This window comes from Meles meles, chromosome 6 (genome assembly GCF_922984935.1).
Source record: "Meles meles chromosome 6, mMelMel3.1 paternal haplotype, whole genome shotgun sequence".
Classification (NCBI taxonomy): Eukaryota; Metazoa; Chordata; class Mammalia; order Carnivora; family Mustelidae; genus Meles; species Meles meles.
The window spans coordinates 66,597,826-66,618,596 of NC_060071.1; the positions used below are offsets into that span (position 1 = coordinate 66,597,826).

The 20,771-nt window shown below is 47.8% G+C and overlaps 1 protein-coding gene and 1 pseudogene across 1 annotated transcript; one reads left to right on the forward strand and one right to left on the reverse strand.

Moving 5' to 3' along the window:
* Positions 1-466: 466 nt before the first annotated feature.
* EPB42 (erythrocyte membrane protein band 4.2) lies at positions 467-19,982 on the reverse strand. The gene is made up of 13 exons (XM_046010213.1): positions 19,973-19,982; positions 18,687-18,872; positions 17,643-17,876; positions 14,568-14,686; positions 13,076-13,180; positions 12,021-12,198; positions 11,485-11,623; positions 11,075-11,178; positions 10,105-10,347; positions 7,162-7,458; positions 4,074-4,240; positions 2,629-2,762; positions 467-629 (listed from the first exon to the last, which is right to left on the reverse strand). The coding sequence occupies exons 1-13, from the start codon at positions 19,980-19,982 to the stop codon at positions 467-469; spliced, it is 2,079 nt and encodes a 692-aa protein (XP_045866169.1).
* LOC123944747 lies at positions 14,115-14,303 on the forward strand (annotated as a pseudogene).
* Positions 19,983-20,771: the final 789 nt, after the last annotated feature.

Genomic DNA, 20,771 nt, shown 5'->3' on the forward strand with positions numbered 1-20,771 from the left:
GTGACCGACGTGGGCCTTACGCATGGTCTTCAGGTCTCCACAATGTCTGATGCCAATCTTGTTCCTTGCATGGGTGTAACTTATCCCATCTGCCCTTTTGATGTGTCCCCATGGTCTTTTTAGTTCTAATCAGCCACAGCAGTCATTCTTTTGAGCAGTTTGTGTGTACTTGAGTTGAAATTCTTTATGTCAAATGAGTTTTAATTTACTTTTATCAAGCGCCATCCTATACTTCTCATAAGAGTCATAAAGAGAAGGAACTGAAGTCAAACTGAGAGAGTGCCAAATCAACAAAATAATGTAAATAACAAACAAAAATGATAACTTTGTACAAAAGGAGTACAGTTCTTTTATTTTTCTCTCCTAGGGCCTGTTTTCTATATACTTAATAGTTTTCATATTTCTCTAGTGGGCCGAGTTCGCGTTATCAATGTCAGACTTTAATTAAGGGATACTTAATGGAAGTTTAAGCAAAAAGTTCAGAGGCTTTCACAGTGACGTTTCTGTAGTTGGTCACGTTCTGGAACATATCGCAGTCCATTTCCACAGTGAGCCTCTGGAGCCCCACCTGTGTCGGTGTGAACTGGAATTCAGTGTACAAGATGTTTCCAGGCCACACGGAAGCTAATCTGAAATAAAGGAAAAGGCAAGTGGTAGTTCTTTCCCATTGCTTTGCTAGTCCCAGTGACTCTGATCCTTCCCTGCTTGAAGAGGTGAACTGTGAAGAAATAAACATTTAAGTACCTTGCTGTTGAAACAGGGGAGGTTTTAAGGAGATAGAAGACAGAAGCCTCCCTATGGCAAACAATTGCAGGGTTAAGAAGAGAAACATCCTAATTTAAGGGCTTCCAAGCTGCATCTGTTATTTCTTTTATGGCCTGTTACTGGTCCCCCACTCTTGGTAGTAGTACCAAGGTATGTTTGGGAAGGCTGTGGTTTTGATCCCTCACATTGCTAAGTGCTGTGAGGGTACAGTGGACATATACAGAAGATGTCAGTCTGTTAACAGATGGTGTTTGGCATCCTATCAGCAACCTTCTCATAGTGACTAAGAGAGTAGCACAGATTTCCTTTGAGAAGCTTTCCCCCACAGTTGATCTGAGATACCATGAAAGTATAGTTAAATGTTGACAGTCTCTCCTCTCTCAATCTACTGGCAGTAGTGATTCATTGAGTTTCATAAGGCTGAGGCATTGGCTCAATAACCAGACAACTACCAGGGATTTCAGGAGTAGGCACCGTGAAGTCTATACTGTTTTCAGCAAAGGATGTGGCAGACACAGTGAGAGAAGAAATAATGAAGGAAGATACTTGCAACATCTGAAACCAACAAAGGACTCATACAGGGAACTCCTACAGATCAACAAGGAGGAAAGGCAGGAACACCAAAAGGAAAGTGGGCCAAGTTAAAAACACATTTTACAGAGGAGAAAACAGAAAAGGCTAATAAACATGTGAAGAGTTGCAAATCAGAACAATAATGAGGTATCACCTTACTTCTATTTGGAAAAAAGGAAGCTGAGTAGGGCCAAGAGTGGAGAAAAGTGGAGAAATGGTAGGAATATAGAAACTCCTATACTGCTGGAGGGGGTGTGGACTTCTGCAGTCATTGTGCAGACAAGTCTGATAGTACCCAGTCAAACCAGGTCAGATCCTGTGACGTACATTCCTTCCTCCCCGACCAGAGTTTCAAGCTGGTGTATAAGAAGACATGTGAGGTTGTTTATTGCAATAGTATTTGTGATGTTTGAGAGCTGGAGGCTCTCTGGTTGCCCATCACTGTAGAGTGGCATGGCAGAAAGTACGGATGTACCAAATGGAGCCTTATGTTGCTAGAGCAGTGGGCTTGACACATGTGGCTGAATCTCCAAAACAGCTCATTAGTTGTCATTTGTAGACTGCAGCTCTTTGGCCACACCAAGAGGCAGCCTGAGCTCTCTGGGATATTTTCTAGTACTCAGGCCTAACTCCTTGCCTGCAATTACCAGCAATACCCAGCCTCTTCCTGCATGACCAGGGCAGCAATCGGGATTAGGTGGATGCCCGTGGGGCACTTCCTCATTCCTGTCTTCCAGGAGGAGGGAGGCCCTAATCTTTCAGTTCTGCTTCTAGAGGGTATTTTTTTTAAAGATTTTATTTATTTTTTGATAGAGATCACAAGTAGGTAGAGAGGCAGGCAGAGAGAGAGGAGAAAGCAGGCTCCATGCTGAACAGAGATCCTGATGCAGGACTCGATCCCAGGACCCTGGGATCATGACCCGAGCTGAAGACAGAGGCTTTAACCCACGGAGCCACCCAGGTGCCCCTAGAGGGTATTTTTTTCTATCTCTATGAACACAGCAAAAAGGCAGTCATTAATCTTGGATCCCTGACTTTCTAATAAGTTGAGGTGTTTCAATGAGATGAGAAGCTTGCAGTCTCTCTCTCTCTCTCTTTTAAAAATATTTTATTTGAGAGCACAAATGAGGGTGGGTGGGGACAGGGGGAGAAGGAGAAGCAGGCTCCCCATTGAGCAGGGAGCCCAGATGCAGGGCTCGATCCCAGGATCCTGAGATATGACCTGAGCTGAAGGCAGATGTTTAACCAACTGAGCCACCCAGGTGTCCCAAAAAGCTTGTGGTCTCTTACCTGTACCTCCTCTCTCTGTGAATGAGGCCCCTTCCAAAGAGGGAGATCACACAGTCCTTCAAGGGAGCATCTAGGAAGTTATGGAGCTGGACTGCAGCCTTAAGAGGTTGATATTGCTCTGCTGTCTCTGGCATCTGTAGGAAGAGGCAAAAACCTGGAGTGGATGCCATGAGCACAGAGCTGCAGTTACTGCTTCCCCTCCTAAGCACCCTCCCCATACTCTCCTCAGTTACTCTCTTGTCTCTGCCACCCACACCCAAACTCCACACCTGACTTCTTTACCCCTCTGTCTGGTCTTCCTGAATTGATACTTACCCTTGCCTTGATTCATCTGAGGCCATCTCTGGTAGTTTCTTTCCTCCACTTAGAAACCTTGGAGGGGTTCCCATTGTCTTCAGAATTCGGCTTTGGTAGGCATTCAGAACCCTTCGTGGTCTGACCCTAATCCCCTTCTCCAGCCTTATCTGTTCTTCCTTTGACTAAATGACATCCCAGCACCCCCCTCAGACTCCCTTTACTGGGGCCCCTCTGTTCAATCTTTGGCCTGCAGTGGTCTTCCTCAACTTCTGCACTAAAGCTTACCTATTTTTCAAGGCCTGGCATAAACGCCGCCTCCTAGTAAGTCTTCCTCAAACCCACCAGCTGAAATTAATCCCCTTACTTATGCCACAATGACTTCGTACCTCTATTGAAGCACTTACATAAAAGACCTAACAATGTGTCTCCTTTACTTAACTATAATATACACTCATTGAGGGCTGGGACCAGATGCATTCATTTTGGTCAGGGTAGACATGTGGGAAGAGGACTAGATCAAGAGCCATAAGCCTCTGAAACATCCCATTTTCATGATCATGGTATGATAATCTCCAGGATTGTTTCCTCATCTGAATAATGGGAATGGTTCCACTTCACGGGGATTTTGTATTAAAGAAGATGAAAATACATTGGCATATGTATAAAGGGCTAAATAAATATAGGCTAGTATTATTCAAGAATGGAGGCAGCAACTGGGGCGGCCCTGCTTTTTTTGTTGTTGTTGTTGTTTTAAGATTTTATTTATTTATTTGACAGAGATCACAAGTAGACAGAGAAGTGGCAGAGAGAGAGGAGGAAGCAGGCTCCCTGCTGAGCAGAGAGTCCGATGTGGTTCTCCATCCCAGAACTCTGGGATCATGACCCCAGGCAAAGGCAGAGGCTTTAACCCACTGAGCCACCCAGGCGTCCCAAGGCCCTGCTTCTTAAAATCTTTATGGAACCAAAAAAAGAAGCTGGAAGATGTAGACCTTAACCATCTCTTTCAAGAGAAGGAGCTCTCAACCTAACATTTTCTGGTAATCCTAGAGCATGGTTGTTTGCCCTAAAGCTTGAAGGGCTCTGATTCCTCTGATTTGCTTCTGAAACAGGAGCAAATTAGAGTGACTTGGGGAAGGACTTCTGCCTACCTCAATGGTAAGGTGTGGTCTACAAATGACGATGTCTTCCTGAGCAAAGCAGCTAAGGCTGGACTCAGAGTGCGTTGCCGTGGCCATGACAGTGAGTCTGAGGAAGCTGTTCTCTGGTGGGCTTTGCTCAAAATGGGAGAAAGACAGGTTGTTGGTGATTGAGTTAGCTGAAACATAAGACAGACAGAGTCAGTGCAAATCATGGGTGTATGTGCCCTGGCAACAGGCAATATTACACGTAGTGCAAAGGAGTCAGTATCTTACTGAAGTCAGAAAGATGCCTCATTTCTCACAGCAAGTTCAAACTGGAACTCCGTCAAGATCCCACCACTTACCGCCATCACTGCCTCCGCCAACACTCTTGCCACACCACCTCAGCGTGACTGTGGAAGGCCCCTGCAGACTAGAACAAGTTAAGCTCTCTGGCCTCAGATTCCTTTTCTAATAATAACACCTACCTGGTGAGTGGCTTGTGTTAAACTGAGATACCGAGTGCTTATCTCAGACTCTGCCACACAGTCGTTGCTGAATATATGCTTACTTAGTTCCTTCTTATTCTCTGCTGCTTCTGTTTCCCATTTGCAGAGAAAATAAAGCCATCCCTCATTGTCTAGGAATCTTCTCAAGCTCATGTTCCCAGTCCCAACCCGTAGACATAGTCATCTACCCTTGCTTCCTGCTACCACCTCCAGGAAGATGAGATGTCCTCCCTCCCCAAGTCAGACCCTCCACTTTGTAAGTCTCTGCCCCATTCTGACCCCACCACTGCCTGCTGTGTAACTTTTGGGCAAATTATGTAACCTCTATGTGTCTTGATCTCCTCATCTGTAAAGTGGGGATAATATAATGGCTGCTGCCGGGGCGCCTGGGTGGCTCAGTGGATTAAGCCGCTGCCTTCGGCTCAGGTCATGATCTCAGGGTCCTGGGATCGAGCCCCGCATCGGGCTCTCTGCTCCACAGGGAGCCTGCTTCCTCCTCTCTCTCTGCCTGCCTCTCTGCCTACTTGTGATCTCTCTCTCTGTCAAATAAATAAATAAAATCTTTAAAAAAAAAAATAATGGCTGCTGCCTCAGAAGGTTGTTGTAAGGATAAGTGAGATGATGTGTATGGAACACTTAACACTCTGTTTACCAAAAGTAACTACAGTTATTCTAGTTGCCTCTCAGTCCCCCAAGGGTTGCACCATCAGTTATAACCCATCTTTCCTGAGGCTTCAGTCTTTCCCTCTCTGTTGATTATTTTCCTCAGCGTATAAGCAGATTCTACTCTCTGATCTTAAATAAAAAAAGTCCTCGCTCTAACCCAGTGTCCCTGGCTGACCACCACTCAGCCTGTCTCCTTTTTCTGTCTGTCCTTCCAGGAAGGACTGCATACTATGTCTTGCTTCCTCAGCTCTTCATCTGTTTAGCCCCCAGGAAGCTGGCCTTTGACGTCACTTCTCAGTAAGACCACTCCCTCAGTGTCTGCTTTTCAGCCTTGACATCTCATGGCCACTCTGCTGCCCTCTGGTTGCTCCTTCCTCTCTTTAACTTCTTTGTTTCCCTTATTCCCTGCTCTTTCCCTGCCCCCTACATGCCAGTGCTGCCTGGGTTCCCCTTTCACCCTCTTCTCTTCTCACAACTTTTCTTCCACCCCCTAGGAACTCATCAATGCCCTGACCCTTGGCAACCCTCTCTTTGCGGGGATTCCCACCTCTGGTCTCCAACCCAGGCCTTTATTTTGAATACCAGGTTTAGGTGTCCAGCCATCTACTGGCCATCTGTTTGGATGTCTCATGGGCTTTCAAACCCATCATGCCACAAACAGAACTCATCATCCTTCTCCCCATACGTGCTCTCCCCCATTTTTCCTGTTCTAGAGAGGAAGCAACCCTCTTACCACCCTCCCACACACATATTCACAAGTCCAATCTATCCTACCTCCTTAATATGTCTTCATTTGAAGTGCTGACAGTCTAATTTTTCCTTCCTGCCTTGACCGTTATAAAACCTTCCGACCTCTGATCCAGTGGTTGTCAACATTAGATGCACATTAGAATCATACAGTGTTATAAAACAATCCCAATGCTAGGCTACACAACAGATCAATTATATTCGACTCTGGCAGTGAGGCCCAGGCAGCAGTATTTTTAAAGTTCCCCAGGTGATTCAACATGTAGCCAAGGGTGAGAGTCATTATTCTAATAGGACCTCTTCCATTCCACTCAGACAAAAGTTATTTTTTTTTTTTCAAATGGATTTCTGATCACATAGGCCCTTCTAGTTCCCCAGCTTCCCACTGCCCAAAGAACAAAACTCAAACTCCTTGGCATGACATACAAGTCCCTGCATGATCCAGACTCTGCCCCCCTCAGAAAGGGAACATGGTGAAGAGATTGGAGGCAGGGGAGCTGGTTAGGAGGCTGTTGAAATAATGTAGTCAAGCTCCAGTCCACTGATTCTCTCTTATCTGCACATTGGAATCACTCAATGAATTTAAACAGTTTTTGATGTTTGGGTCCAACCCTGGGGTTTCCAATTTAATTGATCTGGGATACAGGCTGAGCATCAAACTTCCCCAGGTGATTCTGATAGGCAGCAAAGATTGAGAGCAACTGCTCTAGTCCAGGGACTTTCAACTGTAGGATAACATGGGGAGCTTTTAAAAAGTACCAATGCCTGGACCCCATCCCAGACCAATGAAGTAGGACTTTGGGGGCGGAGGAAGAACCTGTGCTCATGTTCTTCCCTGTGCCTTGAATATTCGTAACTTACTTTTTGGCTCTCACTGCCCTTCCTACTCATCCTTTCAGACCCAGTGCAGTCTGCTTTACCTGGGAACAGCCTGCTGTAACCTGGGTGAGATGCTCCCTTGCCATTGTACCCTGTTGACCTTATCAAACACTTCTTTAACTGCTACCATTGTGTGTTTCCTTATCTGACTGCAATCGGAATTGTGAAGCTCAGTAAATATGTGTTGAATGGCAGAGAAACAGGGGGCACATTAGGGGCTAGAAGCCACCTCTTCAGACCTTCAGGGGTGCCCTTAAGGCTGCTGCCTGTCAGGGTGGAAGCTGGGGTTTGGGGATATCTGGGGGCCATAGAATTACCCTTGGAACTGAGCATAAGGGACTGCTTCCTCTTCCAGAGCTCAGCTGCAGGGATGCCATTGTAGTATATTGCCTGCACGGCAGATGTCAGCTGCACTGCCCTCTCCTGGTCACTGAGGTTAACCAGTTTCACTGAGTACTGGGCTTCCCCTCCCAGGTTTAGGGAACAGGGTACTTTTAAGAATATGTGTAGAAGCTCAGCAGTCTTGAGACTGGGAGGATGGATGCCACTGTTTTTTTCATGTCGGGTTCTCTCTTCCTGGACTTTCTCCAGCACCTCTTTTTCTTGAAGAGATCCTAAAGAATAGAGGAAATAAAGCAGGCCTCTTATCTAGAGGGTATAGACTGTTCTAATAAAAGTCCAAGATTAAGATTCATTTACCCACTACCACTCAAAAGCCAAAATCACAAGAGCTCTGTAACCCTCTAAAGCCACATTTAGCTTAAAAAAAAAAAAGTCTGTCTTAATGTGAGACATGAAACCACAAAAAAGTCCTAGAACACAGGTAATAACTTCTTTGACATGGGCCATAGTAACTTCTTTCTAGATATGTCTCCTGAGGCAAGAGAAAAGCAAAAATAAACTATTGGGGACTCCTGGGTGGCTCAGTGGGTTAAAGCCTCTGCCTTTGGCTCAGGTCATGATCTTGGGGTCCTGGGATTGAGCCCTGCATCAGGCTCTCTGCTCAGCAGGGACCCTGCTTCCCTTTCTCTCTCTCTGCCTGCCTCTCTACCTACTTGTGTTCTCTGTCAAATAAATAAATAAAATCTTAAAAAAATTATTTGGACTACATCAAAATAAAAATATTCTGCATAGCAAAAGAAACAAACAACAAAACTAAAAGACAACCTACGGAATGGGAGAAGATACGGGCAAATGACATGTCTGATACAGAGTACTATCCAAAATAAAGAACTTATAAAACTAGTCATCCCCAAAATGAATAATCCAATTTAAAAAAGGGCAGAAGACATGCATAGACATTTCTCCAAAGAAGACATATACATGGCCAACAGACACACAAAAAGATGCTCAACATCATTCATCATCAGAGAATGCAAATCAAAACTAGAGTGAGATATCACCTCACACCTGTCAGAATGGCTAAAATAACACAAGAAGCAACAGGTTTTGGTGAGGTTGTGGAGAAAGGGGAGCCCTCTTGCACTGTTGGTGGGAATGCAAGTTGGTGCAGCCACTCTGGAGAACAGTGTGGAGATTCCTCCAGAAATTAAAAATAGAACTACCCTGCAATCCAGCACTGGTAGGTACTTACCCAAAGAATACAAAAATACTAATTCAAAGGGATGCATGCTCCCTGATGTTTATAGCAGCATTTTCTACAACTAGTCAGATTATGGAGGCAGCCCAAGTGTTCATCAACTGATGAATGAATAAGAAGATCACACACACACACACACACGAGTATTATTCAGTCATTAAAAAGAATGAAATCTTGCAATTTGCAACACTATGGTTGGAGCTAGAGTGTATTATGCTAAGTGAAGTAACTCAGTCACAGAAAGACAGATACCATATGACTTCACTCATATGTGGAATTTAAGAAACAAATGAGCAAAGGGGGAAAAAGAGAGGCAAACCAAGAAACAGACTCAACTATAGAGAACAAACTGTTGGTTACCAGAAGGAAGGTAGGTGGGGGAGATGGGTGAAATAGGTGACAGGGATTAAGGATTGCACTTGTCATCATGAGCACGGGGTGATGTATGGAAGTGTTGAATCATATTGTACACCTGAAACTAATACTGTATGTTAACCAACTGTAATTAATATAAAAAACTTAAGGGGTGCCTGGGTGGCTCAGTGGGTTAAAGCCTCTGCCTTTGGCTCAGGTCATGATCCCAGGGTCCTGGGATCGAGCCCCGCATCAGGCTCTCTGCTCAGGGGGGAGCCTGCTTTCCTTCCTTTCTCTCTCTGCCTACTTGTGATCTCTGTCTGTCAAATAAAACAAAAATCTTTAAAAAAAAAAATATATATATATGTATATGTATGTGTGTATATATAACTTAAAAAAGGTCTGCGTTGGGCAGATCCACCACAGATAAAGTATGTCTCTTCCAGGTCATTCCCGTTCTTCAGGTATTATGCATTTGCCCCTTGAATGGTGGGAGAGCAAGCTTTGGACAAGCCATGCTGACTCTGAGGACAGGTCTGCAGGGACTCACACCTTCCTAAGTGAAGAGTTGACTTACTCCAAGGGCAGTGGGGGCCATGGAATATTCTAGAGTGGGGGAGTAACATCATTTTGTGTCTTTCGTGGAAACTAAGTTGGAAAGGGAGCGATAATGGAGAGACTGGACCCAGGGGGTTCCAGTTATGAGGCTGTTACAATGCTGCAGACAAGAGCTGTTGAGGCCCTGAATTTTCTATAAGCAGTCAGGAAGGAGGTGAGGAAACGTGAGAGTAATATGGGGCAGTGAAGGAGGGAGAGTTGAGGAGAGTGCAAGCCTTCTTGTTTGCATAAATAGGTGACAGTGGTGCCATTAATCACTATGGAGAAAGGAACAGATTTGGGGTGCTGGAAGAGAGGGCAAGGAGAGAGGGAGAACATCTTCTGGCAGCTGGAGTTGTTATTAGTGTGTTGTTTTATAGTAGTGGTTTTCAGCTGGGAGTAATTTTGCCCCCCAGGGGACATTTAGAAACACCTGGAGACCTTTTTGGTTGTCACAGCCCGTTGTGGGGTGCTGGCCTCTAGTGGATGCAATCTGAAGATGCTGCTGAACATCCTGTGATGCACAGCCCCCCACAATGGAGAGTTATCTGGCTCCAAATGCTGATAGTATCAAATGGGGTTACAAAATCCTCTTTTATATGATGGGGAGAAGACTGAGTCTCTCTGGCCTGCGTCTTCCTGGCCCATCCCTTCCCCTCTGTTGGCGTTTCAGGTGCTGAGAAGCCTGGGGCCCTCCCCTGCCCAGTACCTTCAGGATACTTGTAGTTCTGAGTGATGTCCTCACAGCGGTTGCTGCCCACACCCTTGGTGCTAATGTTGTTGCCAACATACTTAGTGTTGGAGTTGGTCAGCTCCAGTGCGCCGTCCTCCCGGCACTTCCAGACCACACACGACGCATTTACTGCAGCAAAAAGGTCTGATACTCCAGGGGTCAGGCTTAGTGTCCCCTCCTTGACTGCTTTGACAGGGGTCAGATCACAGGACCCCAGGGCTGAGGGAGAAAAAGCTTAGTGAGCCAGAGGAACTGTACCCAGACCTTCTTTGAGTCAGAGCTGTATAACCTCAGTCCCTATCCTATACCCTATCTTCCCTTCCCCGAGATCAAGGTCAGAGGTGGGCACTAGGCAAAGTTTCTGGAAGGGCACTGCAGTAGTGAAATTCACAATTATTTAGTGACAGTACTTTTTGGTCATGGCTTATGGCAGGAGACCTCTCAGAAACTGGGCAGGTAGAACCTCAGAGGAATGTAGTAAAGCCGAGTTTCTTAGCCAGCTCTACTCGGGATATGATAAGAATAGGTCACCTTTATTGAGTGTTTCCTTTGTGCCAGGCTCTGTTACTGTTCTGCTGCTGAGAAAGGAAGAGCAGTCCTTATATGGCTCCTGGAGATTTCTTCTCACAAGCCCCTAACCCAGCACATCCACCAGCTATCTTAAGACCTTTTACCCTTCACAGAGACTCTGCTCCCTCGCCCATTGCTCTGAGCTAGGACAAGTCTCCCCATGGCCTTGGGCCTAGATAGCTAACACCTTTGTTCCCCTGAGCCTGCTTCAGGCTTCAGGTGAGCATTCTGTTGACCACTATCACTCCTTCTACTTCTCCTGTTTTAGAAGACACAGACCCCCTTTGGACCTCTGCTGTTCCTGTTTTTGAGGGACTTCTTGCTTGCACAGCTTTGTGCAGCCCAGGATGGTAGTGGGTCTACCCCCAGCCATTACCTCCACCTCCATTGGAAACACATGGGTACAGAATCTGCCATCCGTCATAACCTGGGGGTAAAGCAGGCCGGGTCATCCAGCACTCTGTGGAAGTCTGGAAGATCCTGAAGACACCAAAGGAGTAATTCAAATGAGGAAGAAAGTGGTCCTAAAGAGAACTAGACATGGCAGAGTCATTATCGCCATGGGGATGGGAGGAGTCTGTAAAAGTGGCTGCAACACTCCCGGGGTGGGGGGGAGGTGCGGGGAGGTGCATGCCACGACCAACCATCAGCATCCTGGCTACAAGAGTCTTGAGGGCCTCCTCCCAGCTAGGGTCACTCAGAGTGTGGGGGGGTTGTCATGAGGTTATACCATGTGGGTTTGGAACCCTTCCATGTCTGGGACCTCATCCTGCTTGGGTTTCTCACCAGATTCTGCCTCCTTGGCCTTCTCCATTCTGAAGGCCCTCCTCATTGTAGTATTCATCCACCAACAAGCGTCCGCTTGTTCCCTGGGCTGAGGTGAACGTGGTAATGACACGGGCAGGGATTCCCAGGCATCGCAGCACTGTGTGGAAGGGGCCAGAGAGTCAGGGGGTGCCAGAGAGGCCTGTGTATGTAGAGCTAGTGTTTTCAGTGTCTCCTCTGGGAAGGCACGGTCTTAAATGCCACCTGACACTGTGGAAAGAGGAGGGACGCAGGCATCTGGCAGGTAGGACTAACACACACCCACACAGGGTACATGAAGGCCGAGAGATGAGACACCAAAATTGTATGCAGCAAGCAGAGTCTACAGTAGGGCAAGGCGTACACAATGTACAATAGAGCACCGGGGTTTGCTCTCCTGGAGCACGGGGAGGGAAAGTTTCAGGGCGAAAGCCATGGGGAAACCCAAAAGGCAGGGTGGACACACTGTACAGTAGCCAAGGTGACCCAGGAGTGTGGCAGGCAAACCAGCTCTGTACCTGTGCAGGCAACTGCGGCGAACACCCAGGCCTGACTGTCGTACACAGGTCGCCCTTGGCCTGTGACCCACTGCCACAGGATGGGCACACTGCCCCGGCGCTTGCTCAGCAAGGCCCCTTCCTGGGCAGTGGCAGCCTTTGTTGGGGGCAGGACACTCTTCTCCTTGAGAGCATGCAGCTGTTTGTGGAAATGAGCGCATGTTATGTGGGGCCCAGGACAGAACAGCCTCTGGAGTGGGGGCGGGGAGTAAGGAGGGCTTAGACCACCTGTATCAGAATCGTCTGGATACTCCTGGGCGTCACCCTACCCATTGACTTATAATCTCTAGGAGTGGGGCCTGGGAAATTCTCCTTTCTCTCTAGTCCTCTGGAAGGCAGGGGTTTGTGGATCGCATTGGCAAGCAAAGTTCACATCCTAAGAAGAGCAAGAGAGCTGCCTCTCACTGGGGGCTGGTTTCACTGCTCCCTCACTTGCGTGATCCTGATTCCTTTGAGGGCATTTGCACTTGGGGCCTCAAGGCTCACTTATCCCAAGCTTCCTCCTCCTCACAGGATGACCTTGTCCTTGTCCACCTCTTCAGAGGGGAGTCCAGAGGCATGAGCAGAAATGAGGAAATCACAATTCCTCTGAAAGGACATAGGGACAGTAGGAAGCACCAAACTACCTTCAGGTCTGTATATTCTTGGGAATAATTTAGAAATGAAAACAAATGACCACTTGAACAGCAAACACTGGGCAAGTTAGACCCTATCCCCTCCCTCCCATGGACCTAAGCCTGCAGGTTGGACTGATGGGAGGAGGAAAAGGAAGGAGAAGTGCTCTGAGGAAATCCGGGCCAGTTTTAGTCCTCCTGGCTTGTGTCCCAAGGGATGACACTTCCCTTTGCTTTTCTCTCCCTTGTGGATAGTACTGTCCTCCCTCCTCACTGAGACTGTCTCCAGGAACTGACCCCCGCATCCTAGGAGGAAGGTACCATTTGTGATTTGAAGATTTCCAGGGCCGTAAATGTGGGCAGCTCTAGCAGAGGGCTCCCCTCCCTCCCCAACTCACTTACCAAGGCACCCAAAATACGGGCCACATGCTCAGGGTTGCCCCACTCCTCCACCTGCTTGTCCATGCTCAGTAAGTGGAGGCTAAGGTTGATGACACTGCTCTCAAACTGTAAGGAGCATACAGGACCATGATGAAGACATCCAGGTTGGGTACTCATCCCCCCACCATCACCTCAGACTTCTTCCAGACTCAGGTTCCACTCCTTCTGGCCTCGCTGCCTTGTCTCCCATGGGAGTTCTGGCTTTTCCCTCCCTCCCACCATGCCCCCGGTCCCTGAGTCCATGCAGTCCCATCCTTTGCCTGTTCTGTTGTCTGACTTTCCCAGCAGGGCAGGAGCCCTTGAGGACCAGGGCTGTATCGTTTCATTTCTGTCATTTGCCATTTTGTGTGCTCCTACATCTCCTGCTAGGACTGACCCACATGGGGAGGAGACCCAAGACAGCTCTTGCTCTTGAGGAATCCACGTTTAGGAGCAGAGAGGGTCATGTAGGCACTTAGACTATGGATCTCAGGAACATGGCCAGTGTTCTAGGAAAGATGTCAGCCCAGAGCAGAGGGCATAGTGAGAAGAGTCGCTCTTATCTTTGGGGGCTGAGGAAAACATTCTGACAGTCTTAAAAGATGGGTAGGAATTTTCTGGAGTGAAAAAGGAGGGAAGGTATTCCAGACGTATTCAGCCTGTTTGTTCAGGGGATGGCCAGAAGCTGGTGCATGGGGTAGCTCTTGAGGAAAGGAAAACAGTGGCCTGGCTCTGAAGGGCCTTAGGGGTTAAGCCAGGGCATTTACTTTTTATCCTGTAGACAGTGGGGATTTAACAGAGGGTTGATCTGCTGTGGCCTTTAGGAGGATAGCTCTGGAAGCTGTGGAGGCTGGTTCGACGTGGCCCTGAGGAAAGAGTGGCACCACATGGCGGAAATGGCCAAAAGAAACCTCACTGACACACCAGGAAACAAGGTTGTGAGAAAAGGAGGATTCTGTGTAGGGCCACCATTTCGTCCATCTTGGGTCTCTGCACCTTTTGCAGAACTTCCAAGAGCGCTATGCTGGGATACAGCATCTGAAGGTTCACAACCTCTATGGTCTGTAGGAGCCACTGTGAGGAGGGCCCAGGGAAGGATTTGCTATTTTCAGTGGAAAACAAGCGGCATTTGCTAGTTATGATGACTATACTTGGATCTGGATTTCCTTCACCTTATTTTGTAGTAAGACACTAACTGCTTAAGAAATAAGGGTGTTTAAATTAATCCATTAAACAGACATGGAAGAGAGCATTTTGAGAGGTGCAGTCTCTCTGAAAAATGGGTCAAACTCTTGAATTCAACGTACTCAATATGTTTGTAAATAAACTTACGTCATGAATCCTTAAAAAAAAGAAGAAGAAGAAGAAAAGAAATGGCCTCATTACCTATAGGCTTTTGGATCTGCCAGCTCTGTCTGGTCTGAACACTGAAGGTTATGGGGCAATCACTGTCCTTCCTCAGAGGTCCCCATACCTGGCCAAAGTCCCAGGGCTCTGCGTGGAAGCAGTCAGCCGTACCCAGGTAGATGAGGCCGTTCTGGTTCAACACGTACTCGCTGCGTTGAGACTCCTTCTTCAGGAACACAGCATCCTCTGGTGAAAAGCAGGCAGGGATGAGGGCCTGTGGGGAGCTAGGCCTGCCCTCCACAGCTAGGCCTCTGCCCTCCCTGCCCAGTCCAGGTTTGGCTGCTGGCCTTCCCTTTATCTCTGGGCATGACGAAGACTGGGGAGGAGTCTTTCTCACTGACCCCACTGGGACCCAGAGTCTTCTCTGATGCAGAGTGGGAACAGGGATCAGAGTCCCAGGGGTCAGCCAAGGTGGTCTACCTGGTCAACCAGACAGACGGGAACAAGTCAAGCTTAAAAAGCCTACTGGTTCCCAGAAGACATGGCAGCCAGAGTGCTTTTGGCCCAAGAGAGTTTGGCAACAGCCCAGGAAACTTCCCAGTGGACCTGTTAGATCTCACAAGTTCAAGTAAAAAAGAAAAAAAAATAGTATTTCAGGTGTGCTTGGCTGGCTCAGTCAGTAAAGCATGCAACTCTTGATCTTGGAGTTATAAGTTGGAAACCCACGTTGGGCATAGAGATTATTTAAAAATAAAATGTTAAAAAAATTTTTAAATGGTGTTTCAGAAAAAAAACAAATGATCAAACATTTCTGCTCACCTAAGAGGTGAGCAGAAAGGAAGAGGAGCATACGGTAAGACAGGGTCAGAGAGAACCGCGGAGCTGGGCGAAGTAGAAGCTAGTGGAAGCCCTGGGGGCGTCCAAGTGGGTCTGAGACTCCCACAGTCTCTCTCACCTCTCCTGTTTCCTTCCTCAAAGGGTCAGGCTGGGGTTCATGAGGAGGATGGTGGGCTTTAAGGAGGACACTCTAGGAAGCCGGGAGCATCAGGGAGACCTGCTCTGTTTGCCAACTGTCTCTCTCTGCTGGGTGGGGTAGGGAAGGAGCATGCTTAGGCTGGTTCCTGGGGACTAATAAGAGAAGAGGCTTTCCAGATTATTCCTCCAGGCATCTTCTGGGAGGAGGGTACAGTATGCAAAACAACAGAAGTATAGGATATTAAAAATTGGGAAGCCCTGAAGAACCTGAGGCCTAAAATCATATAACCATGTGCCTGAGGAGCCCTTGACTCCTGTCCCTCCATCTTGAGTACTCTCTATGAAATCACTTCAAACTGAGGTCCTGGGCCCCAGACTCTGCAGGGCTCTGGGAGGTACCTTATCAGAGCACAGGTTGTATCATCCTCCCCTTTCCCCCCAGGGTGTGGCCCCCTTTTATAAAGTTCTCTGCTTTTGAGTAGGACTTTACTTAGAGGATGTAAAATTTCCTTTTGAGTGCAGAAGGCTCCATCTCTAAGTATGCTAAGATGGGACTAGTCCTGGATAATCTGAAAATCTCTTAATCACCTCTCAGATGAGCAGAGCCCATCACTCACCCCTGCCAACACAGACATCTCCACAGGGATTCACATAGAGAGGCCTTCCCCAGGCAGGTCAAACCAAGCCTAGAGGCCAGAAACTTGGCATGGAGTCAAGGCTAAGAGTTCCCGAACTGTCTTTGCTGTGTCTTTGCTCTGGCATGAGGGCCTAGCTCTGGTTGTGGGCTCGAGTCAGCGAGGCAGGTACACGAGGACTTCAACTTTGGAGGGAAGTATGTCAAGAGCCATGGGTCCTCCCACAGCTGAAGGGGCCCTGACTCCACATTTACCCACATGGGGCAGCTGCCCCTGAATGGACACTCGTTCCCCTCCATTGCTCTACCTGCTCATCCCCTTGGATTAGGAAATAAGAGCCTAAACTGAGGATAGGCAGGGCTACCTGAAGGAGGGGGATTGGAGAACCCCACCCTGTGCAAGAAAAGTGGAAAGAGGGAGCCCACTGGGTTTCAGATGCTACAAAGAAAGGGAGTTAGGAACTGGCTGGAAAAACCTGGGAAGATTTTCTCTGCTTCCGTTTCCTTTTGTCTCCAGCCCGGCCTTAAGAGGGCCCCTTCAGGCTGGCAGTGAAACTCCTGAAAGAAAAAGGCTCTGCACTTGTTGTCTGGGTAGTGAGGACAGGAAAACTGGTTGAAATTGTTTCCCATCCCCCCAAGAAACCCTTCAGGGAGCCCAGAGGATTAAGGTGGGGGGTGGCAGGTTTAAAAAGGAAAGACAGACTCAACCTTCAGAATGGGAAGGAAGAGGAGATGCCCTACTCATGTTTGGGACATGTCAACCACCTCCGATGATTTTTTTTAGATGAAATAGCCCTAAGAACCAAGGCTGGGCTTTGCCAAGAGGTGGCCACTGGTTGGGCTGCAGGAGGTCGCCTGACTTCAGGAAAGCCCACCCTTAGTCTGCTGAGTTATAGGTCCCTAGCTGTTTCATTTGCCACTCTAGTGAATATTTAGATCAATGTGGAGAGGACCCAGCAGCCAATAGTAACAGAACATATAAGTGGAGAGAAGCAAGACAACCAAACAGGGCAGATTTATTGTAGAGCTGATGAAGCTGAAGCTTTGGGCCCTTTTCACTTGCACAGACCACTTTAGGCCTCAGCAGTTCAAACTTTTGTGTTCTTTTCCTTAAATTATACAAATAGACCTCAGGTCCTGTAAAACCTGGATTCACCCTGGATGCAGACAATGGGAGCCCAGGGGAGAAACAGAGAAGCCCATTCCTCAGGTTGCATCTATTCCTGAACCACTTTCCAGTTCTCAACCTCTGTGCTGTCACAATAAAGAGTAGCTCTGCCAGGATCATTTCAGTGAGTCTCAGCTCCTGTGACCAAAGAGCCCGACCTGGCACCAGGGTTTGGTGGTGAGATAAGCCTTTGCTTTCAGTGGGAGGCCCCAGGCTGTTTGTGCCAAGGGTGACACCAACACAGGTCCTGTGTCTGAGAGGCCAGTTCAGCCAGGGAGCAGGTACCACAGTAACTGAATGCTGGTGTTGTCCTGAGGGGGAACTTCCCACTGGGGCCTGGGGCAGTCACTTCCTTCCAGAGCTGTGCTCCAGCTCTGAGGCCTGGAGTCCCTGTGCAGCCCAGGCTGGTTCAGGTCCAAACTCACCTCGAGCCCAAGGATTAAAGAGCAGTGTGAACTGGCCTAGGTGGAGTTGCTTCTTGCCCAAGACCTGCAGCAGGAGCGAGTAACGGCCAATGATGGCGTCTGTGGGCGCGGTCACAGAGATGGCCCAGGAATGGTCATCTCTGTCTTCCACTGCTGCATTCCACCACTTCTGGTCCCCCAGATGGGAAATTGGGAATATGGCCTGGGTCTTGTTGGCCTTGGAAGGATTCTCTCCTGCAGTCACACAGAGATGAATTGGTCATTTGGACCTTTTGGTCACAACTCAGAGTAATAAAGTCACGTATCACAAAGTTGGAACAGGTGAAAATTGGTTTTCAATGAGAATGGAAGCAGCCCATCCACTAATGGGAGGCAGTAAAGGGTGCGGGGAGAGCACAAGTTCTCTGTGCTCATGGACTTACATCTAGAAAAAAGTCCATAGTGTATAAAGTGGGCATAGTAGTATGCCTTCTTCATAGGGTGGATGTGAAGTCTTAATGCGATACTGCACGTGAAGCCCTTGGCCCAATTTCTGACATGCAGTACAAATTCAATAAATAGTAGCGATTAAGTGTTGCTGTGAGCCTAGATTAGATCCATTCAGGCTTTCTACAAAACTGATGTATTTGTAACCAAAAAGAACCCCTTAGTGATAATGACGCTCAGCAACTTCTGAATCATAATTAACAGTATTTTTAAAAAGATCTATTTACCTATTTTAGAGAGAGAGCAGGGGGAGGGAGGAAGGGGCGAGAGAGTCCTCAAGCAGACTCCCCATTGAGTGTGGGGCCACACAAGGGCCTCAATCCCAGGACCTGAGATCATGACCTGAGACAAAAGCAAGAGTTGGCCGCTTGACCAACTGAGCCACCCAGGCGCCCCAACACACACTATTTTTTAGACGTGTTATCTCATCCTCACCATAGCCTTCCCAGGTGGACAGGACTTCTTGAGTCTCAGGTACAGTGGGGGCCATTTGCCCCTTTGTTCCCTGAGGGGGTGCTAGAGCAAGAAGCTCTCCAGTCCTAGGCCTGCCGCACTCACCAGTTTGTGCAATGAGGGCTACCTTCTTCAGGTTGGATGTAAATGCATAGACTGGAGCCTGGAAGTGCAGGATGATGGTGAAGGGCTGTCCTCTCCTCACAATGAGATGCCGGGAGCTGATGGCCTTGGTGTGGTGGTGCTCATTGTTTTTTGCTGCCTGGAAGTCACAGTTCTTGATCCCCAGAGCTGTGGTGGAAAAGGGAAGTCACGGAGATGAGGTAAATGTGACAGCTCTAGTAAAAGCAGAGACCCTGAAGTCAGAGTTAAACTGAGGTTAAAATCCTTGGGTCAACTTACATATTAGCTGTGCCACCTAAAGCAAGTAACTTAACCCCCTGAACCTCAGTTTCCTCTTCCTTAGAATAATCATCCTTCTCTGCAGCGTTGGAGAAGTGAAATGAGTTAATGTATTAATACACTTAGCACAGTGTCAGACATGTAGGAAGTCTCATTCAATGAGACTTTTACTATATTATGAATAAGAGCGATGCTTGCCCTCATTGTTGACCTTCTTTTCTGGTCCCTATCCAAAACAGTGGATAAAACCTGGAATTTTGCTTACTGGCTTTGAAATCGCTGAGCTGATTCTCTTGTTTTATAGACAGGAAGAGTGAGGCCCAGAGAGTTAGAACCAACTCACCTGAGATCATACTTGGCTCTTTCACCTAAAGGCTCACCAAACCCACAGCCTCCTGCAGCCCAGAAAAACTTTCCAAGGAGGGGGACTGAGAGTATTATGACAGCCTATCAAGCAGTTTTCATTTTATAATAAGCCTTGTAACTATACAAACAGACTCATGCAGAGGCTCCTGAGCTTTCTGTGTCCTCTGGTTCTACCTATTATCTTGCTGCTTGTTGGCCTCTGTCCCTTGAATTTGGATTCCCTGACTCTTACCTCCCCTTCTTTCCAACTTAGCTTTGAGGCTATAATGCCCTCATGCTTTGCCAGCGTTATCTCCTGTGTGTATCACAATCCGGTGAGAATAATCATGTTATAATGCCATAAATCCATGTTAACTGTCATCATCTTCTTCACAACTATGACCACTGATTTACCACCACCAACCAACCGTATTGCCACACCTAGCCATACCACTGCTACCACCACCACAGCACCCACGACCACTCCCAACACAGCCCCACCCACCATCACGTCCACCACCAGCAGCACCTACCACCTACCACCACCTCCACCAGTCACACCACCATAACCTCCAGTACCATCCTACTTCTAATGAAAACACGTTATGATGGAGTAAGCCCCATAGAGAAGTGGCTTGGCTCACCCTGTCCCATGGCTATCGGCTGCTCTTCTCCACTCGACCACAGAAAAGCCTGTTTTGAAATGTTGCTCCGTGCGGCTGCCTTTCTGAATCTGTCCCGAGAGAAAATGATGGAGGTACTCTCATTGGCTTAAGAATCTATAACAGTGGAGTGTCCTCCCACTCCTCCTGTGAGCTCCCACACATGTTTCTTTTTTTCTTGCTCTCTCCCCCCTGGTATCTCTTGGGCCAGCTGCTGGGAGTTGCCCTTTTTCATTTTATCTCTTATGCCGGGCTGGAGTGAAGGGTGGAATGGGGGAAGATCTGCCAGCTAGAAGCTGAGAGGACACTTCTAAGCCTGCCCCTTCAGTGGTCTCAAGAGACCCTCAGAGATGTTACCTGGACAATGCTGGAAGACTCTGGAAGAGATGACTCCATAATTAGGAGGCCCGCATCCAACTCCAAATCTCAGGCCCTAAACACATCATGGGCTTTAAGTTGCTACTTGTTTGTGGCTATTTTGGTAATAGACCTGTGTGTCTGGGATTCATCTGTGTGAAGCAGATAAAGAGGTAGAATTTGTTGGTGAAAAATAAATATCCTAAAAGTAGAAGTCAGAGCCTCTGCTCTTCTAAGCCCACTGGGTCTGGGACACTCTTCCAGGGAAGGTTGGGAACTATCTTGGGACTGAGGGCCTAAGTCTTTTCTATTTCAACTTAATCTAGTCATGGAGGAGACAAGACACAGGAAAGGACCTCCTCTTTGGCCCTCTTTGGTTTTCTGAAGCCCAGCTTTTGCTAGAGGCATCTAAGATGGTGTGACC